The 27087-nt window shown below is 38.0% G+C and overlaps 1 protein-coding gene across 1 annotated transcript in view; it reads left to right on the top strand.

Annotated features, from left to right (window-relative positions):
- The window catches only part of RFX6 (regulatory factor X6), a 58269-nt gene that overhangs the window by 12833 nt on the left and 18349 nt on the right, over positions 1 to 27087 (top strand). The window contains exons 5-9 of the mRNA XM_055433067.2: positions 11118 to 11195; positions 12269 to 12296; positions 22857 to 22964; positions 26427 to 26504; positions 26613 to 26726. Coding sequence (XP_055289042.2) covers positions 11118 to 11195; positions 12269 to 12296; positions 22857 to 22964; positions 26427 to 26504; positions 26613 to 26726 — 406 coding nt within the window. The remainder of the gene's footprint in view (positions 1 to 11117; positions 11196 to 12268; positions 12297 to 22856; positions 22965 to 26426; positions 26505 to 26612; positions 26727 to 27087) is intronic.

The raw sequence follows: 27087 nt of genomic DNA, 5'->3' as shown, positions 1-27087 counted from the left end.
TTCAGACATGACAGATAAAAGCTATTATCTTATTTATTAGTAGTGATTTAGTGGGTTAATAAAACTGATATGGCAGCTGCTCTTATCATAGTAAGTTATTGCAAGGCCCTGAACAGCTTAATCCCATCATTTCCTTATCAGTTATCATTTGTCTAATGTAAACTAACATCAGGGCTACTAGCTCAGTGGGAACATATGTTTCAGGAATTCTATATAATGACAAAATGGAAAAGAAAACATATAGGTGTAGCTATAAACTGATCATCAAATGAAGGAAAGTATTAGATACAAAGTAAATATTTTAGTACTAAAAAGAGGAGCAATAATTTCATTTGTCCTATTAAAATATAACACACTCACTTTAAAATGTGGACATAAAAATTAATGAATAATTTTTCTTCATTCCTAAAATGTAAATGATGTCTGTCACCTAATACAAGGCAAAGGACAGTTGATGCTAATGAATGAACACAATTTTGTTAATCACAAGGACTACTTGTATTATGCAAACATTTTATTAGCTAAATTAGGTAATCATACCCAGGATTCTTAAGCAGTTATCATATATCTTTTAGGATAAAAATAGATAAAAATCATATAGGGAGAAAGAACTGTGAAATGTTTGGAAATAGAGTAACCTACAGGATAGGCATTGTCTATTGGTATATAAATTTAAAAAATTATTTATCCCATAGTGAGGCAAACCTCACTTTTTTATTCAACATTTACCTGTATATATTCTTATTATGCTAGAATATTTCTGGCAAATATTTCCTAGCAAGATTTATTTTAGGGTAATATTTTAACAACAAATAATGATATAAAATGTTGCAAGTGAGATGAAAAAATTCACATATACTTTGTTTGAAATTACTCTCCCCTGTTTTATGAGTTTTATCTTCAGCTGTTAGGCAGACAGAGAGCTGCTCAATTATCTCTCTCAAAGACACTAAATCATCACTCAGATGATAACATGTTCCTAGTTAGACTAAAAGGAAGATTAAAGGGGAAAGATTATTTTACTGGCACTAGAAGAAACTGGATATGAAGTGTGCTAAAACATTACAATGGTCATTGCAAAATATTGAGATTTATATTTCTAGCAATTCTAGTCTTTTCACCTAAATACACTAACTGCCATGTCCTTTATATACATTGTTCAGGTATACAACTTTTGTTCAACTCCAATATTTTACCAGTAACCTGAAAAGGCACAGTCTTAGAAAGCAATTATTGAAAACTACTGGCTTTAAGAGAATGTGTGTTTTATCAGTTTCTAGATTTCTAGCAGAAAACATTGGTCCAATAAATGAGGATTTTTCTTTACGTTAATTTCTAAGGGGGAATACAATGAAGGGAAAGATGCAATTCCCTTCCTATGAATTTTTCCAGATTCTAATTTACTAACCTGGGAACTGCTTGCTGAACATTGCTTTGGTTTGTGATCTTTTGTAAAGGCCCGCTGTTGCAACTTAAATTTTGGCAGGTCTATTCTCATCCACAGGGGTTTGGAAGCAGAATTATGAGCAATGAGCAGGTAGGAGTGAACAGGTTTTGTGGGAATAAGTAGCTCTTTGTCCAGCTGTGGTCTAACTTTTGCATTACTCCCCAAGGCCTTGCAAGAAAGACTGCAGGGCCTTGTGGTCCTAATTGGTGGACTGCTGCCAGGATTTTTGGAGAGGTAGGAATTCAACCTAAAGAGGAGGCCTTTGTTTTGAGGACCCCCAGTGCTTCTGTGAGCAACATGAAAATTTTATTCCCTTGTTAACATACTTCCTAGCTCCACTGAGGGGGGCTTTTCCCCAGGTTCTGTGCCATGATGTGCAAATTTTCATAGGCTAGTGTCATTTATTGTTAGACTATAAGGATCAGGTAGAATCATTGGTGTTATTCAGCCAAACTCAAGTCCACTTGCCCAGGTGTATCACAGCCAGTCTACTGACTCCAGGTTACGGTGAAGTGAAGCATAGCATTTATTGCAGGGTACTAAGCAAGGAGAGGGCGTCCCAGGTGGCTCAGTGGTAAAGAATCCACCTGGAATGCAGAAGACGCAGGTTCGATCCCTGGAGGAGGAAATTCTCTTGCCCAGAGAATACCATGAACAGAGGAGCCTGGTGGGATACAGTCCATAGAGTTGCAAAGAGGCAGACATGACTGAAGGGACTGAGCACACACATACAGAAGCAAGGAGAATGGGCAGCTAATGTTCAAAAGACCTGAACTCCCCAGTGGATTTCAGGGAAGAGTTTTTAAAGGCAGCATCTGGTTTGAGTGTTGCTGCTCGTGGACTTTCTTCTGATTGCTTAGTATTGAGTTAACAGGGTGATGTTTCGGTTTTCTTAATCATCAAGCTGCTAGTTTCAACCAGCCTGGGGTCTGTGTGCTTGTGGTCAGCATGTAGTCACTATCTTCCACCTGGGTGGGGGACTTGGTTTCTACAGAACAGCTCAAAGGTATGTGTCAGATTGTTCTATGTATCCCTTGAGGAAGGAACTAGGACTCTGTTTTATTGCTGAGCTGTTGTTTATGATGGGCTTCCCAGGGGGCTCAGTGGCAAAGAATCCACCTGCCAAGCAGGAGACATGGGTTTGATCCCTGGGTCGGGAAGATTCCCTGGAGAAGGAAATGGCAACCTACTCCAGTATTCCTGACTGGAGAATTTCATGGACAGTGGAGCCTGGGGGGCTTCAGTCCATGGGGTCACAAAAGAGTTACACAGGACTTAGAGACTAAACAGCAGCAATGGCAGCATTGTTTAAGTTGTCATTACTTTTCTTTCTTGACTGCTTTTCCTTTGTTTCTGTATTCCCTCACTTCCTTAATTAGGAGCTACTTGAATCTGTTCTTTGGAACTCAGGGAAAGCCTTGGAAACTAAAGCCTTTTTCTATCAATACTAACAAACAAGGGACATGGAGGAACTTTTATGCCCAGGAGGACCCATGGGGTCCTGCTTTTATTTGATAGTCCTCAATCCTGAGTGAAACAGGATAGGACAAGAAAAGGAATACAGTTTTGAGTAGAGATGTTAACCATAAATTTGGCAGGGGAACTCAGTTTTAAATGGGGTTGGTTTCATTGGTACAGAAACACTGGATTATTAGGGGGTTTAGAAGACTGCAGTAAATTAGACAGAATATGCCTCTTCTGAAAGTTCATCCACAAACATTCCAGTGACCATATACTGTGGGATCAATGTGTAAGAAATTCTTGGGACCTCTGTAACTGTATTTCCTATAGGTGAGCTTTGTGGGCTCCTATAGCATTTCTTTGCTGTTCCCTCAAAGCCACTGCTCTACTGGTAGGAAAACAAAGATAGAAGGGCAATCCTGTAGTTCAAGGATATGTCTTTTGTGACCCAGCCAGCAGTTCTGTTGATTCAAGTGGCAATAATGCTCGCCAATATTTGCTGCCACTGAGGCAAGGCTGCTTCCCAGGGCGTAAGGAGAGGAATGGTAGAGACCATAGAGAGGGTTCCCAACCTAATGAACCAGGAGAACAGGGACATGTAGGCTTTTATTTGGAACCACTTTTTAAGGCTTTATTAAGATCTGAACTGTGGTGCTGGAGAAGACTCTTGAGCATCCCTTGTATTGCAAGGAGATCCAACCAGTCCTTTCTAAAGGAGATCAATCCTGGGTGTTCATTGGAAGGACTGATGCTAAAGCTGAAACTGCAATACTTTGGCCACCTCATGCGACGAGTTGACTCACTGGAAAAGACTCTGATGCTGGGAAAGGTTGGGGGCGGGAGGAGAAGGGGACGACAAAGAATGAGATTGCTGGATGGCATCACTGACTCTGTGGACATGAGTTTGCGTGAACTCTGGGAGTTGGTGATGGACAGGGAGGCCTGGCGTGCTGTGATTCATGGGGTCGTGGAGAGTCGGACACGACTGAGCGACTGAACTGAACTGAACTGAACTGAAGATTTAGCAAAGGTTAAGGTAAGCCACTCCAGTACTCTTGCCTAGAAAATCCCATGGATGGAGGAGCCTGGTAGGCTGCAGTCCATGGGGTCGCTAAGGGTCGGACATGACTGAGTGACTTCGCTTTCACTTTTCACTTTCATACATTGGAGAAGGAAATGGCAACCCACTCCAGTGTTCTTGCCTGGAGAATCCCAGGGATAGGGGAGCCTGGTGGGCTTCCGTCTATGGGGTCACACAGAGTCGGACACGACTGAAGTGACTTAGCAGTAGCAGGGGAGATAAGCTGTGTATGCACATACCAATAGTATGAGATACAAAGCTACATGGGATAACTGAACAAGAGTTCAAAGGACAGAGAAATTAATTTTACCTAAGATACCATGCTACCTAGGTTGGTCATAACTTTCCTTCCAAGGAGCAAGCGTCTTTTACTTTCATGGCTGCAATCAACATCCGCAGTGATCTTGGAGCCCAAAAAAATGAAGTCTGACACTGTTTCCACTGTTTCCCCATCTATTTCGTATGAAGTGATGGGACCAGATGCCATGATCTTCATTTTCTGAACGTTGAGCTTCAAGCCAAACTTTTCACTCTCCTCTTTCACTTTCATCAAGAGGCTTTTGAGTTCCTCTTCACTTTCTGCCATAAGGGTGGTGTCATCTGCATATCTGAGGTTATTGATATTTCTCCCGGCAATCTTGATTCCAGCTTATGCTTCTTCCAGCCAGCGTTCCTCATGATGTACTCTGCATATAAGTTAAATAAGCAGGGTGACAATATACAACCTTGACGTACTCCTTTTCCTATTTGGAACCAGTTGAGACATTACCAACCAAGGTCCATCTAGTCAAGGCTATGGTTTTTCCCGTGGTCATGTATAGATGTGAGAGTTGGACTGTGAAGAAAGCTGATCGCCGAAGAATTGATGCTTTTGAACTGTGATGCTGGAGAAGACTCTTGAGAGTCCCTTGGACTGCAAGGAGATCCAACCAGTCCATTCTAAAGGAGATCAATCCTGGGTTTTCATTGGAAGGACTGATGCTAAAGCTGAAACTCCAATACTTTGGCCACCTCATGCGACAAGTTGACTCACTGGAAGACTCTGATGCTAGGAGGGATTGGGGGTGGGAGGAGATGGGGATGACAGAGAATGAGATGGCTGGATGGCATCACCGACTCGATGGACATGAGTTTGAGTGAACTCTGGGTGTTGGTGAAGGACAGGGAGGCCTGGCGTGCTGTGGTTCATGGGGTCGCAAAGAGTCGGACACGACTGAGCGACTGAACTGAACTGAAGATACCATGATGGAGAAGGCAATGGCACCCCACTCCAGTACTCTTGCCTGGGAAATCCCGTGGATGGAGGAGCCTAGAAGGCTACAGTCCATGGGGTCACTAAGAGTCGGACACGACTGAGCGACTTCACTTTCACTTTTCACTTTCATGCATTGGAGAAGGAAATGGCAGTCCACTCCAGGGTTCTTGCCTGGAGAATCCCAGGGATGGGGGAGCCTGGCGGGCTGCCGTCTATGGGGTTGCACAGTCAGACACGACTGACACAACTTAGCACCAGCAGCAGCAAGATACCATGAAAAACGGATAACAAATGAGGACATGTAGGAAGAAGGGCATTCCCAGAGAAGAGCTCAACAAGATAAAGGCACTAAGGGAGGAAAGCACACATTATTTATGGAAAGCAAGTAACTCAGAAAGAGATACATTCTCTTTTTTATTATTCAGTATGAATAGTTACCACTTATTAAGCAACTATTACATGTAAAGAACTTTACATATACTTCACCTTGAATTTCCACAGCAGCCTGCAAGTAAAGTAATATTTATTTTACTTTACTTTATATGTAAACTACATATTCAATAAATGTAATAGTTTATTATTATTATTGTTATTCACAAAAGTGAAAGTGAAAGTAAAGTCGCTCAGTCGTGTTTGACTCTTTGCGACCCCATGGAATGTAGCCTACCAGGCTCCTCCATCCATGGGATTTTCCAGGCAAGAATACTAGAGCGGGTTGCCATTTTCTTCTCCAGGAGATCTTCCTGACCCAGGGATTGAACCCAGGTCTCCCTAAATCATTCAGTACTTGTGGTAGAGTTAAAGGAGTTAGTCAATTTCCTCACATCACATTAGACAAGAGACTTTTAAACCTCTCTCAAATTTTAAATTGTGCTATATTTAAGTGTATGATACTATATGCATGCCTTTTTTAAAACAAATTCTTGTTTATAGCATTTTCATTATGACACATTGTTATTTTAACTTTTTTCATGTGGTGAATTTATTTATTCAATATTTATTGATTTCCCTTTCTAGGGAGCTTATATTCTAGAGGGTATATTTGTTTACACATAGAATTTCAAATATGAAATATTCAGACCAATGACATTGTTCTTAATGATTCAAGTTAGCTATTAATTCTTAATGATTAATGCTGAAGTTGAAGAGGGATTATGTCTGCTGAGTGCAAGCATGTTTGAACTATATTTCATCAAAGAATTTCTAATTATAAATTAAATTAATATGCAGTGTAATTTTGTATCATGAGTATGGAGGTAACGTGGTCTCACAGAGAGTGCTCTGTGGAGCTTCGGGTTTGAATTTTGTCTTCAAACTCATAACCTTTCACACAGCTTGTTCAAAAAATCACATAACCTTTTTGAACTTTGCTTTGAAATGGAAATATTACTTTACTTGCATGCTTCTGTGGAATTTCAAAGTGAAGTATAGGTAAAATTCTTTAATGTAATAGTTGCTCAATAAGTGGTAACTGTTTATACTAATATTGACTATCACCTGCTTCAGTTTTAACACATGTTAATTTGGTATTGCAATTCTTTCTTTGCATGCGTCCCCACACCACACACAAGACTACCCACTCCTCCAGGGCAGAAACCCTCATCAGTCTCTGAATCCTTAGCTCCTAGCACACAGTAAGCCTTGGATACATGTTTGAAAGAAAGAGTGTTCACTCTTTCACTAGTTCCTTGTTGGCCAGCATATTTATAAGGTTGTGCTCATGTAACATGCTCAAGTACAGCAACATGTCTCAATTATGAGACATTGCTAATGAGAAAGAGGCTGGCTGCTTCTCCCTTGTAGAGCGGAAAATTGCTGACCATGTTACCTTCTTCAGGTGTCAATGTGTATCTGGTTGATGGTATCATTTATATGTGACCTATGAATAAAATACATTACTTAAAAAATTGTTTTTTAGATATAACATCTTGATTCTCATTGTAGGTGGAGGTATTAAATACTTCTATTTTTAAAGATGTGTGTGCACTTAGTTGCTCGGTTGTGTCCGATTCTTTGTGACCCCATGGGCTGTTGTGTGCCAGGCTCCTCTGTCCATGGGGATTCTCCAGGCAAGAATACTGGAGTTGCCATGCCCTCCTCCAGGGGATCTTCCTGACCCAGGGATCGAACCCAGGTCTCCTGCATTGCAGGTGGATTCTTTACCATCTAAACAACCAGGAAAACCCATTTTTAAAGATATTCTGCCTTAATGATGAGAAGGGAGGAAGCAAACTAATAGCTGTTTTATAAAAATAGGGAACAAATGAATTGTATAATAAAAATGTTATTTCCTTAAAAATCCGAAGTAAAAGAAGAATTACAAATCCATGTTACTCGGTATTTTGGGGGGTCCTAATGCGACGAGTTGACTCACTGGAAAAGACTGATGCTGGGAAAGGTTGGGGGCGGGAGGAGACGGGGACGACAGAGAATGAGATGGCTGGATGTCATCACCGACTCTGTGGACATGAGTTTGAGTGAACTCCGGGAGTTGGTGATGGACAGGGAGGCCTGGCGTGCTGTGATTCATGGGGTCGTGGAGAGTCGGACACGACTGAGCGACTGAACTCAACTGAACTGAAAGGACAGGGAGGTCTGGCATGCTGCGATTCATGGGGTCACAAAGAGTCAGACACGACTGAGCGACTGAACTGAACTGAAAGGATGTTGCAGTTTTTACAAAAAGTGACCATCAAGTGATATTTTTAAATGAAAGTAAAGTTTGCCTAAGGGTTTTTCAGTGTGGTTGCTGTTCTGTGACTGTCAGGCAGCCTTGCTCAAGAAGCCATGAACCAGGGTGAAATTCAGAAACATATGGGTTCCTGGTTGATTATCTATGTCTAGTTTTTAATCATTGTCTTGACAGCTCACACGGTGGTCAGGATACAGTGTGCCATCTAATATTTGCTGAACTCATGGTTATCCCTTTGATTTGTCTTACAAATTTTGTCTACCACATGTGAAGGCAATATAGTTTCGTCTCAGTTTACATGGCAAAACATTTCATCATGGTGTAATATTACTTGCATGTTGAAAAAAGGATTATAGATGAGAAACAAGAAGGTCAAATTATATAAAAGAATGAGTGCTGAGTGCCAAGTTGCTTCCATCATGTCTGATTCTTTGTGACACTATGGACTGTAGCATCCCAGGTTCCCCATCCATGGGATTCTCTAAGCAAGAATACTAACTAGAGTGGGTTGCTATGCCCTTCTCCAGGGAATCTTCTCAACCTTAGTCTCCTGCATTGACAGGAGGATTTTTTTTTTACCACTGGCACCACCTGGAAGATCAATCAACTTTTAAAGCAATGCTTACCATGCATTGCTTCAGACAGTGGCTTCAATGATGTTTTTATTAATTCATTTTTAATTGGAGTATAATGATTTACAATGCTGCGTTAGTGAAGTTATTTGAACTGTGGCATCTATAGAGCAAAGAGCAAGCTTTGCAAAAGATCATGAAATTGTAGTTTATTTTCACTGTAATAATTTCTCTTTTTTTCAGGCATCTCTTGCTTTATTTAACCCAATACAAAGTCATTTTCTTTTGGTATCTTAGTTCTAAAATCTAATAAAAGAAAAATAGTTATAATTATTTCATACTTATGTTCACTAATCCTAAAATTCTTGGCCGAATGTCATCTAAATATGTCCATTTGTTATGGTTTTTAGGTATTTACCTTATCATTTTCTATTACTATAGGTGCTTTTGGTAATGTCTTTATGTATGATTTAAATAGGTTTCTTCTTTTAGCTTCTAATTAGAGAAATAAACTCAAAATTTTGGAGTTTGCTTAAGTTTCGTATTTCCTTCATTTCTCTCTTTGTCCCAATATACCATAGGGGTTCTTTTCCCTTATCTACCAGAGGGTTATTTTCTCACTGTAAAAATGGAGCTTATTCTCTTTAGGTTAATAGACTGTTTTTGTTTTTCGGCCAAAACCGAAGACTTGAAAACTTATTCCAAGTCTGCTACACTCATAAAATATCTTCACTGCCTTGATCAAATAGAACAGCTCTTTCTGAAGCATTTCTTATTATAATTATGTAATTTTTTTCATATTTAGAAACGCTTTCTTTTCCATCTCAAATGGCCCCGTGTCATTAGAGGCATCTTCTCTACCACTATCCTGCCCATGAAACCTAATGGGTGAGAAGCCATCTCCGGGACTCACACTTACAGAGGGCTCTGTTTCTGCCCTCTTTCAGCTAGTCTCCTCAGGAGACAAGGAATTCACAGCCTGTATGGATGTGCCCACCTGGAGACCACATGCCCCTTCCAGCCCACACTTTAAGTACATGGGGCCCAAGAACTCCAAACGGCCTCAGGTCTGCCTCTTGGGCCCTATATAGGGCTCTTCCCTCATCCCTCCTCAAGAGACATAGACCCGCTGGGTGGCTCAGGGGCAGCTGTTCAGGTGTGTGTGAGGGTGGAGGTGTCTTGGATGTGGAGGCTGGAATGATCTCGAGCAGCCCCTCACAGTGAACAGAGGAGCAGAGGCTGGGGAGAAAAGTGAGGTGGATATGGCTCTTCTCACACCACCATGTTTCCTCATGGAACTTCAGGAGTCTAGGCATTCTAAGTTCAGACCTACTTGCCAGATCATTGTGGCGATACACTGTCAAGACAGAAGGACAGGGACATTTTGTTTCACAGTGTGTTCACTCAATTTATATATTTTAAGTAATTAGGTATAAGGCCTGTGGGCCTCCATTTGTACTCTTATCCTGAGACTTGAAAACATTTAGGGTTAGAGTTGCTCTGCCAAGTCCCTTCTTTATTATTGAGGTCAGCAAAGGGGCCTTGAAGCATAGATCCTCCATTGTCTTCTCCACTTTAAACTCAGATGGAGATGCTAAGAAATGAATTTTTAAATATGATTACACTGAAGTCTACTGGGAGCCCCCTTATCCTTTTATTTCATTCCTTCCCTGATTTTAGATGACTGCAAATTGAAATGGTAGATAACCAAATATTTAATGGTGCTGCGTGGTAGGCAGAGATAGAAAGGGAAAGTGAAGGCAGAAATTAGCAGACTTTGGCCACCCTAAGTACCCAATGTCCGACTGGTGTTTGTGTCCCCTGTGTAGCATTTGTACTTGAGTGTGAAGTAAGTCAGGATTCTGCACTTGAGGAGAATGAGGTACAGCTTGAGATTCCATGGGATGCTACATTTGCCTGTGTCTCAGGTTCCGTAGATACACTGATAACAAATTGTTCGTCACACTGTTACATTCCATGTTTCATATTTCACACAGTTGTTTTCTCCCCACTGTTGCACAAAAACTTGAAGTGAAAATGACAGTGAATTGGGCTTTTCACTCCTCCTGAGGAAAATAACTTTTAAAGGGTCATATGCTTTGTACATATTCTTATACATGACATCATTGTCTTCCCCACACATAAAGTCACATTCTTCTCCATTCAATAGATGTACTACGAAGAAGACCCACCATTTTCTGTTTCAGTTGACCACATTCAAATTGAACCAAGCAATTTGTAGATAGATACACTGGATATACTTAGAACCAGTGTCTACATTTACAAATTTAAGTGCCTACAGTTAAATGCCTGCAATCACAATTTTTTTTCTTTTTCTGGCTTTTGAAACCTAATTTTTTAGAGGTTTGAGGGGATTGGCAGTAGGTGATTCTCCTTCTTTTTTCAAGCTTATAGCTAGAAATATGACCATAAGTAGGGTTAGTTACTGTTACAGAAGGATTAAACACATTAAGATGCTACTTGAAAAAAGTCAGGAAAAGAAGATGATGATCACGGGACTGCAATTCTTACCTGTGATTCATGTCAATTCTACTTTAGTTTTCTACTTCAAGAAAACTATATTAACACAGAGCTGGTTCTTGTTCTAGGTATCATTATTATGGGATTGGCATCAAAGAGAGTAGTGCGTATTACCACTCCGTTTATTCTGGAAAAGGCCTGACAAGGTAGAGTCCTGCTGTCTTCAAGACAAGTTCTCTGAATGTCTTTAAATAATATATATCAAATAAAATGACTTGCTAATTTTGCTTATTGAAATGTTTTCCTTAAAGCATCAGACCTTAATTTTTAACTTTGTATGGACACTTACAATGACTGGACAGTTTATATAATTTGCATTCATTAATGAGAAATTAATGGTGAGCCAGGTGTCCCAGAGAGATGTAAAAGAGAAACCAGGGAAGCAGAATTGCTTTTAAATTAATATTTACTTATAAGGCTAAATTGATTTTCAAGCTAGATTCAATAAAATAAAGGCAGAAAATGTATTTTTTCCTATGTGATAACCTGCTTTAAAGATGTTTTGGCCAGTATCCTACAAGAATGAAAAGTTTATTTATCTCTAGCCACATATGCTCTGATATACCAGCTTACTTTAGTATGATAAAGCTTCTGACCCCAGCTACTGAGTCTCTGTGCAGGAAAAAATACAAATGAATATAAAGATCGTGTTGCTGTAATCTGCCATCAACTCTCAGGAGAATGTTATTGACCAGTAAGGTGGCATCCAATGAAATCAGTGATAATATGCAATTATTATTTCTTAAAATATTAGAACTCCAAATGATTAAATCTGCATCTGAAATTTCTTTATGGTATGATTTACCAAGAACTGCTTTTAACTCTCAAAAGAATGATTTATTTTTTAAAGTAAGATATCTTGTGGAAAAGCAAATAACTTCAGTCACCTGAGTCATACTAAGATGAACTCAGATACTATAGAGAACTTAATGGCAGCTTATTAACCACTGCTTGCTGTGAAGTGGAAATACAGGCTAGAACACACAAATACTTAATATTGTGTGCCTTCATTGTCTCAATTCTTACCTGACTTTGCTCAATATCCTTTATCCTACTTTCCCTTAGAGGCTTGGGTCCCTTTGAAAATCTAACGCATTTCTCTAGATTTATTTCACTAGTCGTGGTATAAAGTTACTACTTTTGTAGGTCCCCTGCATTTCCTTGATAGCTATAACTATACATGTATTTTTAATTACTGAAAAATGTTCTGATTTTTAAGGTTTTCTGGAAGCAAGCTGAAGAATGAGGTAAGAATTATTTTCATTTATATTGTATATCATTATAATATCTATTACAAGCTTAACAATAGGGTTATTCATCCTTATTGGCAAATATAGAAATAAATGTTATTTATTTAGAGTCCCATGAATGGCTGAGCACTTCAGACAGAGTTAAATTAGATTTGGGGCAACTAATGATACTTTACATGGACCTATTGAACCTCCAATTAACCTAGCAGGGGGAATTTTTCAATTATTCTCACCTAATATTAGATACTTGAAAAAGAGTGTTTTTTAAAAGACCACCATTGATCCAAGAAATTTTTATTTAAATTTTAAAAAAGCCTAAAGCTGAAGATATGGAAAAAACTGGTGTTTGGAGTACATATACCACCTATTTAGACAAAACCTTTAATAGTTGTCAAAAACCCAGATGTTATGCTGTGATGTTTTACCGTGTATGTGTGTATGTGTGTGTGTGTGTGTCATGTTGCACTGGGGGTGATGGTGGGGTGTGGCAGAGGTGGGAGCTAAAGAGAAAGGGCCCACCACACACACAGCGCACACTTTCTCACCCAACACACACTTTCTTTGTAGACTCCCCTCCCACTTCTCACTCCCAACCAAAGAACAGATCAACAAACTGACTTTATCTAAATGAGTTAAACTACCATTAGAGACTGCATGGCTAATTAGGCACATGATCAGGTCTTCATTATCCTCAAGTTAACTAATCATTAAAGGAGGTGCCACAGAACCCTAGGCCCATGACAGTGTGTTGTGTGGCCCATCTGGACCTGAGGTAAATTGTAACTCCATTAGTTTGGTGAAATGATGCAAACATATAAAGAAATAATATAAAACCCCCCAATCTTCTGAAATGACCAATTTCTTCCCACAAGTGCTTTTAGTACAGTTAATGGCTAATTACATAATAAAATCCTCCAGATTGCTTTTTTTTAATCAATGAAATAATAGCTCTTTATTAGATAAACAGTTGTGAAAGTGCGAAAATATTGACTTAGAAATACACTTCAGTTGACTGAAGTTTATGTCAATAGGGAGTTTAAATCATTTCTCTCAGGTGTTCCTTCTACTGTTTTGAAGAGCTGGTGGTACCATCAGTCCATTAGCTGGTACAGCATGCAGGTGGCAAGCCTCACTTTATCGAGTAAAAGAAAAATATTTTTCATGTCTACTTCTTCCTCCTTAGAAGAGCACAATAAAAATTCGGGTATAGGTTTTGTTAATAAAGTAAAAATAATTTTTCAATTAGGCTATACAGCCTATTTTTCTAAACCTACCTGAAGCAATAATAGAGTATAATTATTGTGATTGTTATATAAATGAACACAGTTAAGGGCTTTCTAAAGGCTCAAAAATACTCTTTTTGTTGTTCAGTCACTAAGTCATGGCTGACTTTTTGTGAGCCCATGGACTGCAGCATGCCAGACTTCCCTTCCCTCACTATCTCCTGGAGCTTGCTCAAACTCATGTTTATTGAGTCAGTGATGTCATCCAACCATCTCATTCTGGGTTGCCCCCTTCTCCTCTTGCCCTCAATCTTTCCCAGCATCAGGGTCTTTTCCAGTGAGTCTAAATACTTTTTAAAAATTATGATAAGATACTTGTTTAACAAAGTTGAAATTTAAAAAAATTTTTTGTATTTGGAGTGACCAACCATCAGTTTGCTCAGGATGTGAGACTTTCAGTGCAAATATTCACATCTTTCAGGTCATTTAAGCATTAAGAATGGTGAGGTAGGGAAAATAGGTAATAATATTGCCAATTTACAGCTAAGGAAACTGAGATGTATTTGTTTTCTTACAAGTTCAAAATAAAATTCTATTTTTTAAAACCATGGTTGAAATGTTAATTGATAGATATGTGGTATTATAGGTATGAGGGAACAAAATTGTGAATGGATAAGTTTGATCCTGTATAGTGCAGCAGAAAAATGTACCTTGAGCAAGTAATCAAACTAATTATAAAGAGTGTCTTGAGGGTTAACCTAGTATAAGTGATTAAGTACATTTCCCACAGGAAATGATATTTAAAGATAGAATGCTGAGAGGGATTGGGGGCAGGTGGAGAAGGGGACGACAGAGGATGAGATGGCTGGATGGCATCACTGACTCTATGGACATGAGTTTGAGTGAACTCTGGGAGCTGGTGATGGACAGGGAGGCCTGGCGTGCTGTGATTCATGGGGTCACAAAGAGTCGGACACGACTGAGCGACTGAACTGAACTGAGAACTAAGATAAGCAGGATTTTGGAGGAGGAGAAGAGTGGTCCAGACAGATGGAACATAGATTAGGATTTCTCAGCCTTAGTACCACTGACATTTCAGGCCAGATAATTCTGTGTAGTGGGAGATGTCCTGTGCATTTGTAGAATATTTCAACATCACAGAGTCTCTGGTTTCTATCCATCAGATCCAACAGCTCTCCCTCCAGCTCACTGTGAAAACCAAAAATGTCTCTAATGTTGCCAAATACTAAAAACCAGCAAACAGGAAGGCACACAAAAGGAGCATCATGCTATAGATACATGGATAGTCTGGATAAGAAAATATCCAAACAAGCATAAAAGCCCAAAGGATGGAGAGAAATGACTGATTTTCGCCAGGAAGTACTGGAAGAGAAGCAGGTAGAAAGATCAGAAAGACGAAGGGCTTAGTTAGGAACTTGCTATATTTGATGCTGTGTCTGACTCTGTGACCCCATGGACTGTAGCCTGCCAGGCTCCTCTGTCCACAGAAGTCTCCAGGCAAGAATACTGAAGTAGATAGCCATTCCCTTCTCCAGGGGATCTTCCCGACCCAGGGAATGAACCCATGTCTCCTGCACTGCAAGCAGATTCTTTACCGTCTGAGCCACCAGGGAAGCCACCAAGGAAAAGACCCTGATCCTGAGAAAGATTGAGGGTGAGAAGAGGAGAGGGTGACAGAGGATGAGATGGTTGTATAGCATCACCAACTCAACAAACATGAGTTTGAGCCAACTCTGAGAGATAGTGAAGAACAGGGAAGTCTGATTTACTGCAGTCTGTGGAGTTGCAAAGAGCTGGACACGACTTGGTGGCTGAACAACAACAAATATTTGATGTGTTTATAAAATATCCAGTGCATACTTGAAGTGAGCAGTTGGATATGTATGACTGGATGAGAGGATTTAGGTATTTAGTTTGATGGTGATTGAAGTCATGGTAAAGGGTAAACACATTTAGGGAGAAAAGAAATGAGAAGAAAAAAACATTTTGAGAAAAGAGTTGTGAAAAGTGGGAAAGAAGAACAAGAGGAGAATCCAGAGAGGGAAGAGAAAGAACATAGTGGCACAGAAGCCAGGAGAAAAGAGTGCTTCCAAGGGAAGGGAATGGTTGCTGCTATCAAATGGTGCAAAAGGGTCATCAAGATATGGATTGGAAAAGGTCTATGGAATAAGTTAAGTACCGATCATAACTGCAGGGAGAGCATTTTCAGTGCTAGGGTTTGATTGATTTGTGAGAGAGCTAGGGTTTGATTGATTTGTGAGAGAGCTAGGGTTTGATTGATTTGTGAAATGAGTGGGCAGTGCAATTGAATGTAGAAAACTTAGGATAGGGGTGGGCTTGACAATCAGTTCAGAAGGAAGACTGAACTATGGTTCTAATGTTGATAAAACATAATAAAGAGTAGAGACTGAAGATGTGAAAGAGAGTTGAGAGTACAGGGTCACTGAAGAGATGGGCAAGGAAGAGCTTTGGAGTGGAGGAAGTGGCCCTAGAGAGAAGGACATTTATTTCATTAAAACTGGAAAGAGGAATGGGTTAGTTCAGATGAAGTGGGTTTGTGGATTTTGTGGCAGGAAATTGAGATAGTTTGGTGGTTTTCATTTCCTCTCTGAGGTATCAACAGTCCGGTCATTTTCTGTGAGTGAAATCTTGGTAGGGGGTAGTAGAAGTTGAAGAACTTTGAAGTCCCAGCTCTTCTCAGTCAGGATTTCCAGAGAGAATGTAGTCTTACTGCCCCAAGGCATCCATTGTATGTAGGGAATGAGCTCTTTTATGCATCTGGAATTGTACTAGCCAAGTGCTTTCCTTGGGAGAACTGAGAAAATGGTCATTAAAATTGTTTTCTCAGGAACTTTTCTCACAGATTCCCTGTTGAGAGAGGTGGGGACAGTCTCTGGGGAAGACAGGAAAGGTAGAACATTGTAAAATGTAAATTTCAGGAAACAGCAGAAATGCAAAATATTTGGGAGTAATCAAAAGAAAAGGCGTCCCTGGTGGCTCAGATGGTAAAGAATCTGCCTGCAAAGCAGGAGACCCAAGTTCAATCCCTGGGATGGGAAGATCCTCTGAAAAAGGGAATGGCTACCCTGTGTCAATTCTTCCTTATATTTAGACATTTAATACTCTATTTAAAAATTTGAATGAGCAGTTATTTTTGGAAATTAACTTCATCTAAAAAGGATATATGGGGCTTCCCAGGTTACTCAGTGGTAAAGAATCCACCTGCCAATGCAGGAGACTCAAGAGACATGCGTTCGATCCCTGGATTGGGAAGATTCCCAGCAATAGGAAATGGCAACTCACTGCAGTGTTCTTGCCTGGAAAATTCCATGGACAAAGGAGCCTGGCGGGCTACAGTCCTTGTGGTTGCAAAGAGTATGACACAACTCAGTGACTGAGCATGCCCAAAGGATATATAGGCAGTAATAGTTGAGAGAAGTATAAAGAAGAATAATCAAAGGAGACTTGTCTGGCAGATATCAAAATTATGACACTATTATACTAAATCAAATATAGGTAGAACAACTCTACAGCAGAGACTAGATACCTGAAAAAAGGCCTAAGTGTACGTAATAATTTAGTGTGTGATCAAGGACACATTATACCCAATGAAGGAAGAAGTATTTTTCAATGAATTGTCATAAGTCCTTTATGGAAGAAGAGAGAGTACCAAATAAATAAATAAAATTCTTCAGGGCATGATGTTAGAAAAATGGTCTATTTTAGAAAAAAAAATTCCTAAAGCTCATATCTTTATGAAGTTCATATAAGTTATTAAATACAAAAATAATGATTAGAAGGAAATATATCTACCTCATTTCTGAAGGGGGAATAACTTTCTAAGCATGAAAACAATTTAAGAAATTTCAAAGGGAAAAAAATGAAAACATGAAATTGAAAAATTCTCTAAACCAAAGAGTCATATACAAAATCTGATGTCAAAAAAAAGACAATGGGAAGATATTATTCCATTGTCACATGCAAATATGACAATAGGATAATATCTCTACTACATGAAAAAATACTATCAACTTTTAAAAAATAGGAGGACCTCAGTAACAATTTTTATAAAAGACTTGAATAGACAAAACACACGAGGAAGAAAAGGCCAATAAATGCATGAAAATGAACTACTAAATAAATTTAAGTTAATATTTTAAATAATGAAATTATCAAATATAAAAATTAAATATAAAAATTATCAAATATAAATAATAATTTTTTATCTCTTATGGTGAGATAAGCTCTTTCATATCCTGCTGGTGAAGACAGAACATATTTTCTGGAAGATCATTGCAAGATCCATGTTCAAATCTTAGAAGTGTTCATACTCTTTCTCCCACTAATTTCACCTTTGTATGAATCTCACATAAAGAAATAATAGAAAATGCAAACAAAATATTATGTACAAAATTCTTATTGACTACAGTGTAAAACATATCAATCTGAATGCTAATAATAAAAAAAGGTTGCATAATTTGTAAGACTTTTACAGGAGTGAATATCATATCATTTATTAAAGACAATGACATGGAAAAGTGTTAGGAAGAAAAACAGGATGCAAAAACACATATATGTTTATATGGCTTCAAATATGTAAAATGTATAACATAAATCTGGATATATATCATATATAAGTTATAGAAGATTAATATCTACAAATATTATGCTATGCCGTATGGCAGCCACTAGCCACAAATGACTTAATTACATAAAATAAAATATTCAGTTTCTTTGTCACATTATTTACATTTCAAGTGCTGGCTAGTGAATATTGTATTTGAACAGTGCAGATAATAGAACATTTTCATCATCCCAGAAAGTTCTATCAGACAGCACTGTTTTACAGTGTGTTCAACTCAATAATAAAAATTGTCTGAGCCACCAGAGAAGCCCAATAAAAAGACCACCCAATAGAAATACAGTAAAGTATACGAACAGGCAAGTCACCAAGATGAAAAAGAATGCATACATAGTGTTGGTGCTCGTGGTGCCTGCTCTGATTGACCGGGTTCTATGATGTGTGTGTGCACGTGTGCTAAGTCGCTTCAGTCGTGTCTGACTCTGTGTGACCCCATGGACTGTAGCCCGCCAGGCTCCTCTGTCCATGGGATTCTCCAGGCAAGAATACTGGAGTGGGTTGCCATGCCGTTCCTCAGGGGATCTTCCTGACCCAAGGATTGAACCTGTGTCTCCTGCAGCTCCTGCATTGCAAGCAGATTCTTTACCACTGAGCCACTGGGGAAGCCCTCTATAATGTGTAGTCAATAAACATTTTGAATACCACCCTGCCAATAAATATATCTATTTTTAAATCAAGAAAATGAACATTAAAATCATAATTAGTAATAATTTTACTATTACTGAACTAGCAGCAGTTAAAACTATTAAAATGTAGCCTTGTTAAGAATGGGAGCTAAGAAGCTTTTCTAAATGGTAGAAGGGGCAATACCTAATAAAACAAAAAGTTCACACACACACTGTGCACAAGAAGGCATGTATGTGGATGTTCATTGCAGTATTGTTTATAATTTCAGAATACCAAAAAAATAAAATTCTATTATGATATAGTAGGAAAATAAAATTTTTTATATTTAAGAAAATACTACACTGCTTTGGAAATGAGTGAACTATAGCCTTAAGAATCAAATTAGGTTCATCTCAAATACTTAAAAGTTGTGTGAAAAAAGCTCATTGAATGTAGAAAAATGCATACTATATGGTACCAGTTTTAAAGCAATAGTATATGTTATTTAAAAGCATTTACATATGAGGCAAATTTTTAAAGGTTTGTATAGTAATGATATAAACCAAATCCAGAACATTAATTATTCCTTATGAGGGGATGGGAATGAAATTAGAGAGGGCAACAGAGGCCACTTTAGTATTTCAAATGTCTGATGTCTCAAGATGGTAAATATGAGTATTTATTACTTTTTATATATACCTTCTTTTAAGTTTTAAATGGCTCATAATATAAAAGTGAACAAAATCAATAGCAACAAAAGCAAAACAAAACGTGGAAAGGAAATTAAGAATCATTATCAGCCAGCAGTATGAATTTTGATTGTTTAAAATGTTTTATTCATAAATATAGTGGTTCACATTTCAAAAATACCTTAAAGAAAGTCTCAGAACCCTTTAATTGCCAGAAATAAACAAACAAATGAAACCTAGTTTTAATACTTTGTCTTGGTCGAAGAAAACTTTTCCTGTGAATCTTCCATTGTGGGTCCAATTTTGTTTTCAGTGGCTCTAGTAATGTAGTTGCCATTATTTCCTAAGGGAATAGTCCCTTGATTTCATACAGTTCAACCAGGAAGTTTCCCTGATAGCCTTCTCCTTAATATCAACCATTCATGACCAGTTTAACAACTTTGTACCAAGATAAATAGCAAATCCTCCCTCCTTGGTATATGCTTTTCAAATATTTGTAGACTGTTATCATGCTCTCTTTTAGTCATCACTTAACCAAACTGTGCAGCTTAAATCCTTTAATCTTTCCTCATAAATCAGACCCTCTTACTTCTAATCATATTGTTTCTTTTCTATAGGTTCCTTCTTGTTTTCTTTTGGAAATAAGATTCTTAATCGTTCAAGAGTAGTGAAGTCATCAGTTGAGAGAAAAAAAAAAAGAAACAGACCTCCATAGATGGACTAAGATTTGGCACCTCATTAACTGCAATTAAAATAGAAAACCTACTAATGGAATTAAAATGAACATCTAATTTTTCCCAGTTTACCAATCTCTCCTTTCTTTTTGTGTTATAGGTTCTGGACAGAATATTATCATTTGATTTATACCAGCTTTGTACACATTTGTTAACATATCCAGACAAATTTAATTTTTGAATTTTTTTCTTTAGGCACTCTTCCCCCTGTTGATGTTCCATATGCTTCTATCACAAAACAATTATTTATCAACATGAGAGTTTTAAATAATAGTTAAAAGACATATACTCCATTCCTTAATATGTGTTTCCATAGCACTCTAACATTTTTATTGGGAAATGTATTATTGTAACACATGCACACACACGGACTTTTTAAAATAAGCCATAAGATTAAAAACTCATGACCTACCTCATTGTTTAAAAGAGGAAAGTCCTCTTTGTGCCCTCACCACAATCACTTCCTGTCCCTACCAAACATTACTGCTCACAGAATTTGGTGTTAATTACTCCTTTGTCATTCATTAAAGTTTATCACTTATGAATGTATACCATCAATATTAAGCAATGTAGTGATGATTGTACTTAGTACCACTGAACTGTATATTTTAAAATGATTCAGTTCAGTTCAGTTCAGTCACTCAGTCGTGTCCAACTCTCTGCGACCCCATGAATCACAGCACGCCAGGCCTCCCTGTCCATCACCAACTCCCGGAGTTCACTCAAACTCATGTCCATCGAGTCAGTGATGCCATCCAGCCATCTCATTCTCTGTCGTCCCCTTCTCCTCCCGCCCCCAATCCTTCCCAGCATCAGAGTCTTTTCTAGTGAGTCAACTCTTCACATGAGGTGGCCAAAGTATTGGAGTTTCAGCTTTAGCATAAGTCCTTCCAATGAACACCCAGGATTGATCTCCTTTAGAATGGACTGGTTGGATCTCCTTGCAGTCCAAGGGACTCTCAAGAGTCTTCTCCAGCACCACAGTTCAAAAGCATCAATTCTTCGGCGATCAGCTTTCTTCACAGTCCAACTCTCACATCCATACATGACCACTGGAAAAACCATAGCCTTGACTAGACAGACCTTTTTTGGCAAAGTAATATCTCTGCTTTTTAATATGCTATCTAGGTTGGTCATAAAAATAGTAAATATTATATATTGTTTATCATTGTCCAATTTTTTATCACCAATGCATTATTTATTATTGTTCCTACATAAAAATGGATTCACTTTTTCTATGACTTTCTGGTTTCATTCAACATTAGGTTTTGTAATTCATCAATGTTAATATATGTAGGCATTCTCCACAAACAAAACCAAACAATCAGTTGTGGCCTATGAGTGTGTGCGTGTATGTTCAGTCATCTGACCCTTTGCAACCCCGTGGACTGTAGCCCGCTAGGCTCTTCTGTCCATGGGATTTCCTAGGCAAGAATATTGAAGTGGGTTGCCATTTCCTCCACCAGGGCATCTTTCCAACCCAGGGATCCAACCTGCATCTCCTACATCTCCTAACAGTGCTAAAGGCAGATTCTTTAACACTGAGCCATCTGGGAAGCCTTTGCTAAGGCTCTGGATCCGTCATGACTATGTATTCTTACTCTCTCTTTATGTGTGGGTTTCTTGTAGGTACATTAGAATTGCAGTATTATATGTTACTTATATGTCACTTTTTCTGATTTTCGGAAAACTACCAGGGGATGCTTAGTGGCTCAGTCGTGTCTGATTCTTTGCAACCCTTTGGACTATAGCCCACCAGGCTCCTCTGTTCATGGAATTTTCCAGGCAAGAATACTGGAGTAGGTTGCTATTTGCTTCTCCAACCTTTGAAGGGTGCTTTCTAAAAGATTCAAAAGAGAACAAGTACCTGAATTTGGCAGAGGGAGGGAGGTGGAGATGCGAAAATCCTGAGTACTAGTTTGGGAATCTGAAGAGTTAGGCTTCAATCACAATTTTACCACTAATTATCTCTGAATTAAACTTCTTACAATCTCATTTATTTAATCCATAAATGATTTGGTAATTCATAAGTGAATTTGGCAATTTCTAACCCTTTCATATTAAAGTAATTTCAGTAGTCTAAAAGTAGATCTTTTAAAACATGTCATTAACGAATGACATGGTGGCTCAGAGGTTAAAGCATCTGCCTCCAATGCGGGAGACCCGGGTTCGATCCCTGGGTCGGGAAGATCCCCTGGAGAAGGAAACGGTAACCCACTCCAGTATTCTTGCCTGGAGAATCCCATGGACGGAGAAGCCTGGTAGGCTACAGTCCACGGGGTCGCAAAGAGTCGGACACGACTGAGCGACGGAACGCAACGAATGTAAACTTGTGAACTAAAATTTCTAAAAGTTGTGAAAACTGAAAGTGTTTAAAACTAAAATCCAAAGTAAAAAAAAAATGCCCTGATTATGAATCTATGTATGATTTGGCAACAGTTAATTCTGCTGAAATATCTAGTTTATCCAGGTATTTGATCTAATAAATATTTACCCAAACCTCCTGACTTGTTATGGTTTGAAAGATAAAGAAGAATGAAATTTTGTAGGTTTCTATATTGTTAGAATTGTATGTTGTAGAATTGTCTGTCATTATCAAATAGTTGATAATGATTTATTTCTTTTCAATTTTTAAATTATAGGGTGGCTTCACTCGTAAATATTCGCTTAGCTCAAAAACTGGAACACTTCTTCCAGAATTCCCCAGCGCTCAACACCTTGTGTACCAAGGATGCCTTTCTAAGGACAAGGTATCAATTAAAGATACTTCTCTATTGATTTTCTGATATGTTGGTTCCATATCTCAATTTGCTGGGAATCTCATGGCACTCGTGGGAAACAGAAATCTGCATAATCAAACATAATTGACTGATTTATAGGAGGGACAAATGTTTACTAACATCGATTCAGGACTTTCCAATTAATTATTTACCATCTCCCTGATAGTACATTATCAGAAGGTGGTAAAATAAACCTCAAAAGACTAAAGTTTATTTTTTATTTAAAACTCAGAATCAAGGAAGAAAATCCTAGAATGTGCCTATCATATGCAGTTTCTTTCATTTCAGTGTTATATTTTCTATTAGCACCATTTCATTTCAGTAATTAGTCATCAACCACTTCTCTAGGGCAGAAGTTTTTCCTATCACTGAGGGGGAGATACCTAGGTGAATGGAAGGACCATACTTGAAGATTCCAAAGATCCTTCTCAGTTATAAAACTTTGTGCTCTGTTGCAAAATTTTTTGAAAGTTAAAGAAGAAACAGTTTCCTGAAATTCAGTATAAAATAAATTTCAATGCTTATGTAGTAAAGTCTAAAGCTAAACTTCTAGAGGCATTTGCTGGGTATCTGCTGGCTGACTAATAGCAGGATCCATTATTATATCAGAGCATAAAGCTTTCTGCATTCTTTTCAACTAAAGTTCATTTTCTATTAGCATTTGAAAAAATATCTTCCACAGTATATTTAAGTCAGTTCTTATTTTTAAGGTGCAAAGACAGATGAATATAATTAACAATGTCCAGCTGTATTTAGTAATGGGCATTTGTAGAAACTGGTAATAAAAATGACACACTGTTAAAATGTCTATTCGTAGATAAGTAGAGATGCACAGTAACTTCATTCTAATTCATAATAATGACAGACTTATTCTCCCAGTTAGGAACAAACGAAATATTGAAGGTAGTTCTCAGATCCAGGCAAGCCTCCTGAAGTATGTCCACTTCCTACTCTGCTCCTCTCCCATCACATTTCTCAAGGTCATCACATCATCTTTTAACCTTATGGAAATAATATGATATTATGACTTCAGATTGGAGACACCTCCAGTAAATGTTAACATGTGACAATTTGTGGGGGAACTTGTGGAAATCTGCGGGACCTTGGGGAACACAGTTTCTTGGGGAGGGTATTGTTGGCTCACCTTTGTGGAGAGGATGGCTCACATGCAAACATATCAAGAAGATGTTTACTGTGTAAATATACCAGGTGAGGAGGGTAGACGGAGAGAGTAACAAAGAAAAAAAGAAGTAAAGAACATGTTCCAGTAGTTTATTTCAGCCTTCTCTTCTAACCTCCAAGGAATTCCTTATCTGTCAACTTGAAAAACTGGTCTGTAGATCATTTCTCACTCGGTATTCAAGATGCTTAAATAACCTCTGGTTTCTAAATTCATTCCCAGTGGCCCCCATCATGAGCCCCATACTTCCCTTTGTCCTTTGAGGACAGCTGAGTCCTGCCTTCTACCTTCCTAGCCAGTAGCCAAATTCCCCAGGTAATGTGTCAGTTCCTAGAAAGAGGGGTGTGGCTGAAGCTGAACACTTTTAAGCACCTACTTTCTTAGGCAGATACGATGGAGGCTGCCTAGTGAGAAGCTGACCCCAGTGAGTGGTGTTTGCTGAAGCTGAGGGACCTGCTTTTTGCCCCCATCAGATCGTCACTCAGGACATTTGCTACCCCCTCACTTGCTCACTGAATTTACTAGAGCGAAGACTTGCCTCTGATTCTGCCTGCTGTAATGTGATGTATGTTCTCAGAAAATTGAGCAAAATTATGTTTATAAAGACTGCAAAGTATGCTACAGTGAAAAGTTCTTACCCTAAGACTGTGTAACTATCAAATAAACAAAGTACCAATGATAAGATTTAAAATTTTTGATGCTTTCTGTGTAGAAGAAAAGAATTTTGACACAAATAAATGGAAACACTTGTGAAGGTAAAAGTTCACTTGTTGTTTAGTGGCTTTCAAGGGTAAAAGGGTTAATTTTTGACAACAGTTATTAATTCCTTTCTGTCATTCATGCTGTTCTTAATCCTCATTTAAAACTATGTCTTGCGGCCCATCTGAAAATATACAATTGTTGCTTAAGATAAAGAGCATATTTCATTTGCATCAGTGGTGACATATCCTGGCAGAGGTGTGTAGTCAGCCTTCCTCCTTAGAGGTAGATTGGCAATTTGCATGCCATCATTATACAACTTTAAACTAAACCACAAAGATGTCTGATGTTGCTAGGCTGCAGGGATAAAGGTTGGGGAGCAAAGAATTTTGTAGGACACCCCTGTCACCATCACCACCCTAGATACTATAAAGATAAAAATAGTTAACCATAGTATTGTATTATTCCAGCCACTTTCATGTGTTATTTAGTCCTCATAACAACCCGAATAGATTTTTACAGTTTTTATGATCTCTGTTTTATATTTGAGGAAATTAAAACACATAAATGTTAAGTCCTTCGCCCAACATCACACTGCTACTAAGTGGCAGATGAGAGCTAGCATTCAAATCCAGGTATCCTGCAGGCAGAGTTCACACCTCTAACATTTAGGCCTGTTCCTCTGTTCACATAGAACATACAACCTGTAACAGGTAGGATTATTTCTAGCTTATAAAATAAATATGTTTTGAACATGGGTGTTCCTGGTTTGCCAGAATATTAACAAGTTCTAACCCTCTGCAAATTGTAAGATGTTTAAGATTTTCTATACAATACTTGGATATTCAATACTTGGATACAAGTATTGGTGTATACTGGAAATACAGAATTTTAATAACAGACATTTAATGTTGAAATCTTTTTTGGCCAACAAGTCATTTGATGTTATTAGTAACTTGAGGTAATACAGTAAGATCTTATACTTTGCATGAGAAAAATTGTTCCATGTGCATCACATCTTGTTTTATCTTCTTCAACACCTTATAAGTAATATGTTATTACTACTTGAAGATATAAAGTTTGGGGTCAGAGACAAAGCAACCTGTGTAAAACAGTGCAGTGGAGCCAACGTTCAGTGTTAGCTGACTCCACAGCTGAAACTGGAAACCACTGCACCACACTGCCCAAGCATGAAGAGTTAATGTATGTTACCATTTTACATTTATTTCTCCAATCAAAGGAGATTTTCTTATTAAGCAGAAAACTACAGTGTCGCTTTGACTGATAGTTCCCTAAACAATCACTTTTTTCATTTTTCTTATCACACTGTCCTGCAACTATCCATTTGCTCACCTTTCTCCCTTCACAAGGCATTGTGCTCCTTAAAATAAGAATTACGCCTTTACCTTTGTTTCCTCAGCATTGAGCACAGTGGTTGGTACATAACAGGAATTTTAAAGATGTGCTTGAATATATGAACAAATGTATGCATGAACAAAATGAAGGCAGCATTGAAAGGGTGCTTTTGTTAAGATTTTTCTTCCTTGATATAGGTTGATACCCTAATAATGATGTACAAAACTCACTGCCAGTGCATCTTGGACAATGCAATAAATGGAAACTTTGAGGAGGTAAGAGTAACTTACTACTGACTATATTATATAAACATTCTTTTCTTGTTTTTCATACAAGTTCATGTTAAGGAAAAATGTTAATGTACGTACTCTGCTTTCAACTAGATTCAGCATTTCTTATTACACTTTTGGCAAGGAATGCCTGATCATCTTCTTCCCCTGCTTGAAAACCCAGTTATAATTGACATTTTCTGTGTTTGTGACTCAATTCTTTATAAGGTAAGCTCTTTAGGATGACTTAAACATATATTTCTCATTCCATCTTTAAACTTTTTAATATGTTTTCAATAAACTTGTTACGTCTAGCTGGAGATACACTATTAATTTTTTCTGATTAGAAAGCAATCAGCTTAATAGTATGTAATAGTGAATGTATTTTAATGTAAAGTTATATAAGTAAAACAAAAATCAGTTTCTGTTTACAGCTAAGAATGATTCTAAATATGACACACTTCCATAAAAACTTACATAATTTTATTAACTGTCTAAGATATTTTCAGAATAAATAGTGGCTTTTTCACAGTATCAGAGTTTGGGGAAAAGCAGAATTAAGCACTCTTACAGGACTAATAACTTGAAA

This window comes from Moschus berezovskii, chromosome 10, assembly GCF_049115385.1.
Source record: "Moschus berezovskii isolate FMDL1 chromosome 10, NW_MosBer_1.0, whole genome shotgun sequence".
In the NCBI taxonomy this organism is placed as follows: domain Eukaryota; kingdom Metazoa; phylum Chordata; class Mammalia; order Artiodactyla; family Moschidae; genus Moschus; species Moschus berezovskii.
Note: the sequence above shows the minus strand (reverse complement) of the source record. Positions and strands in the feature narration are given on the sequence as shown.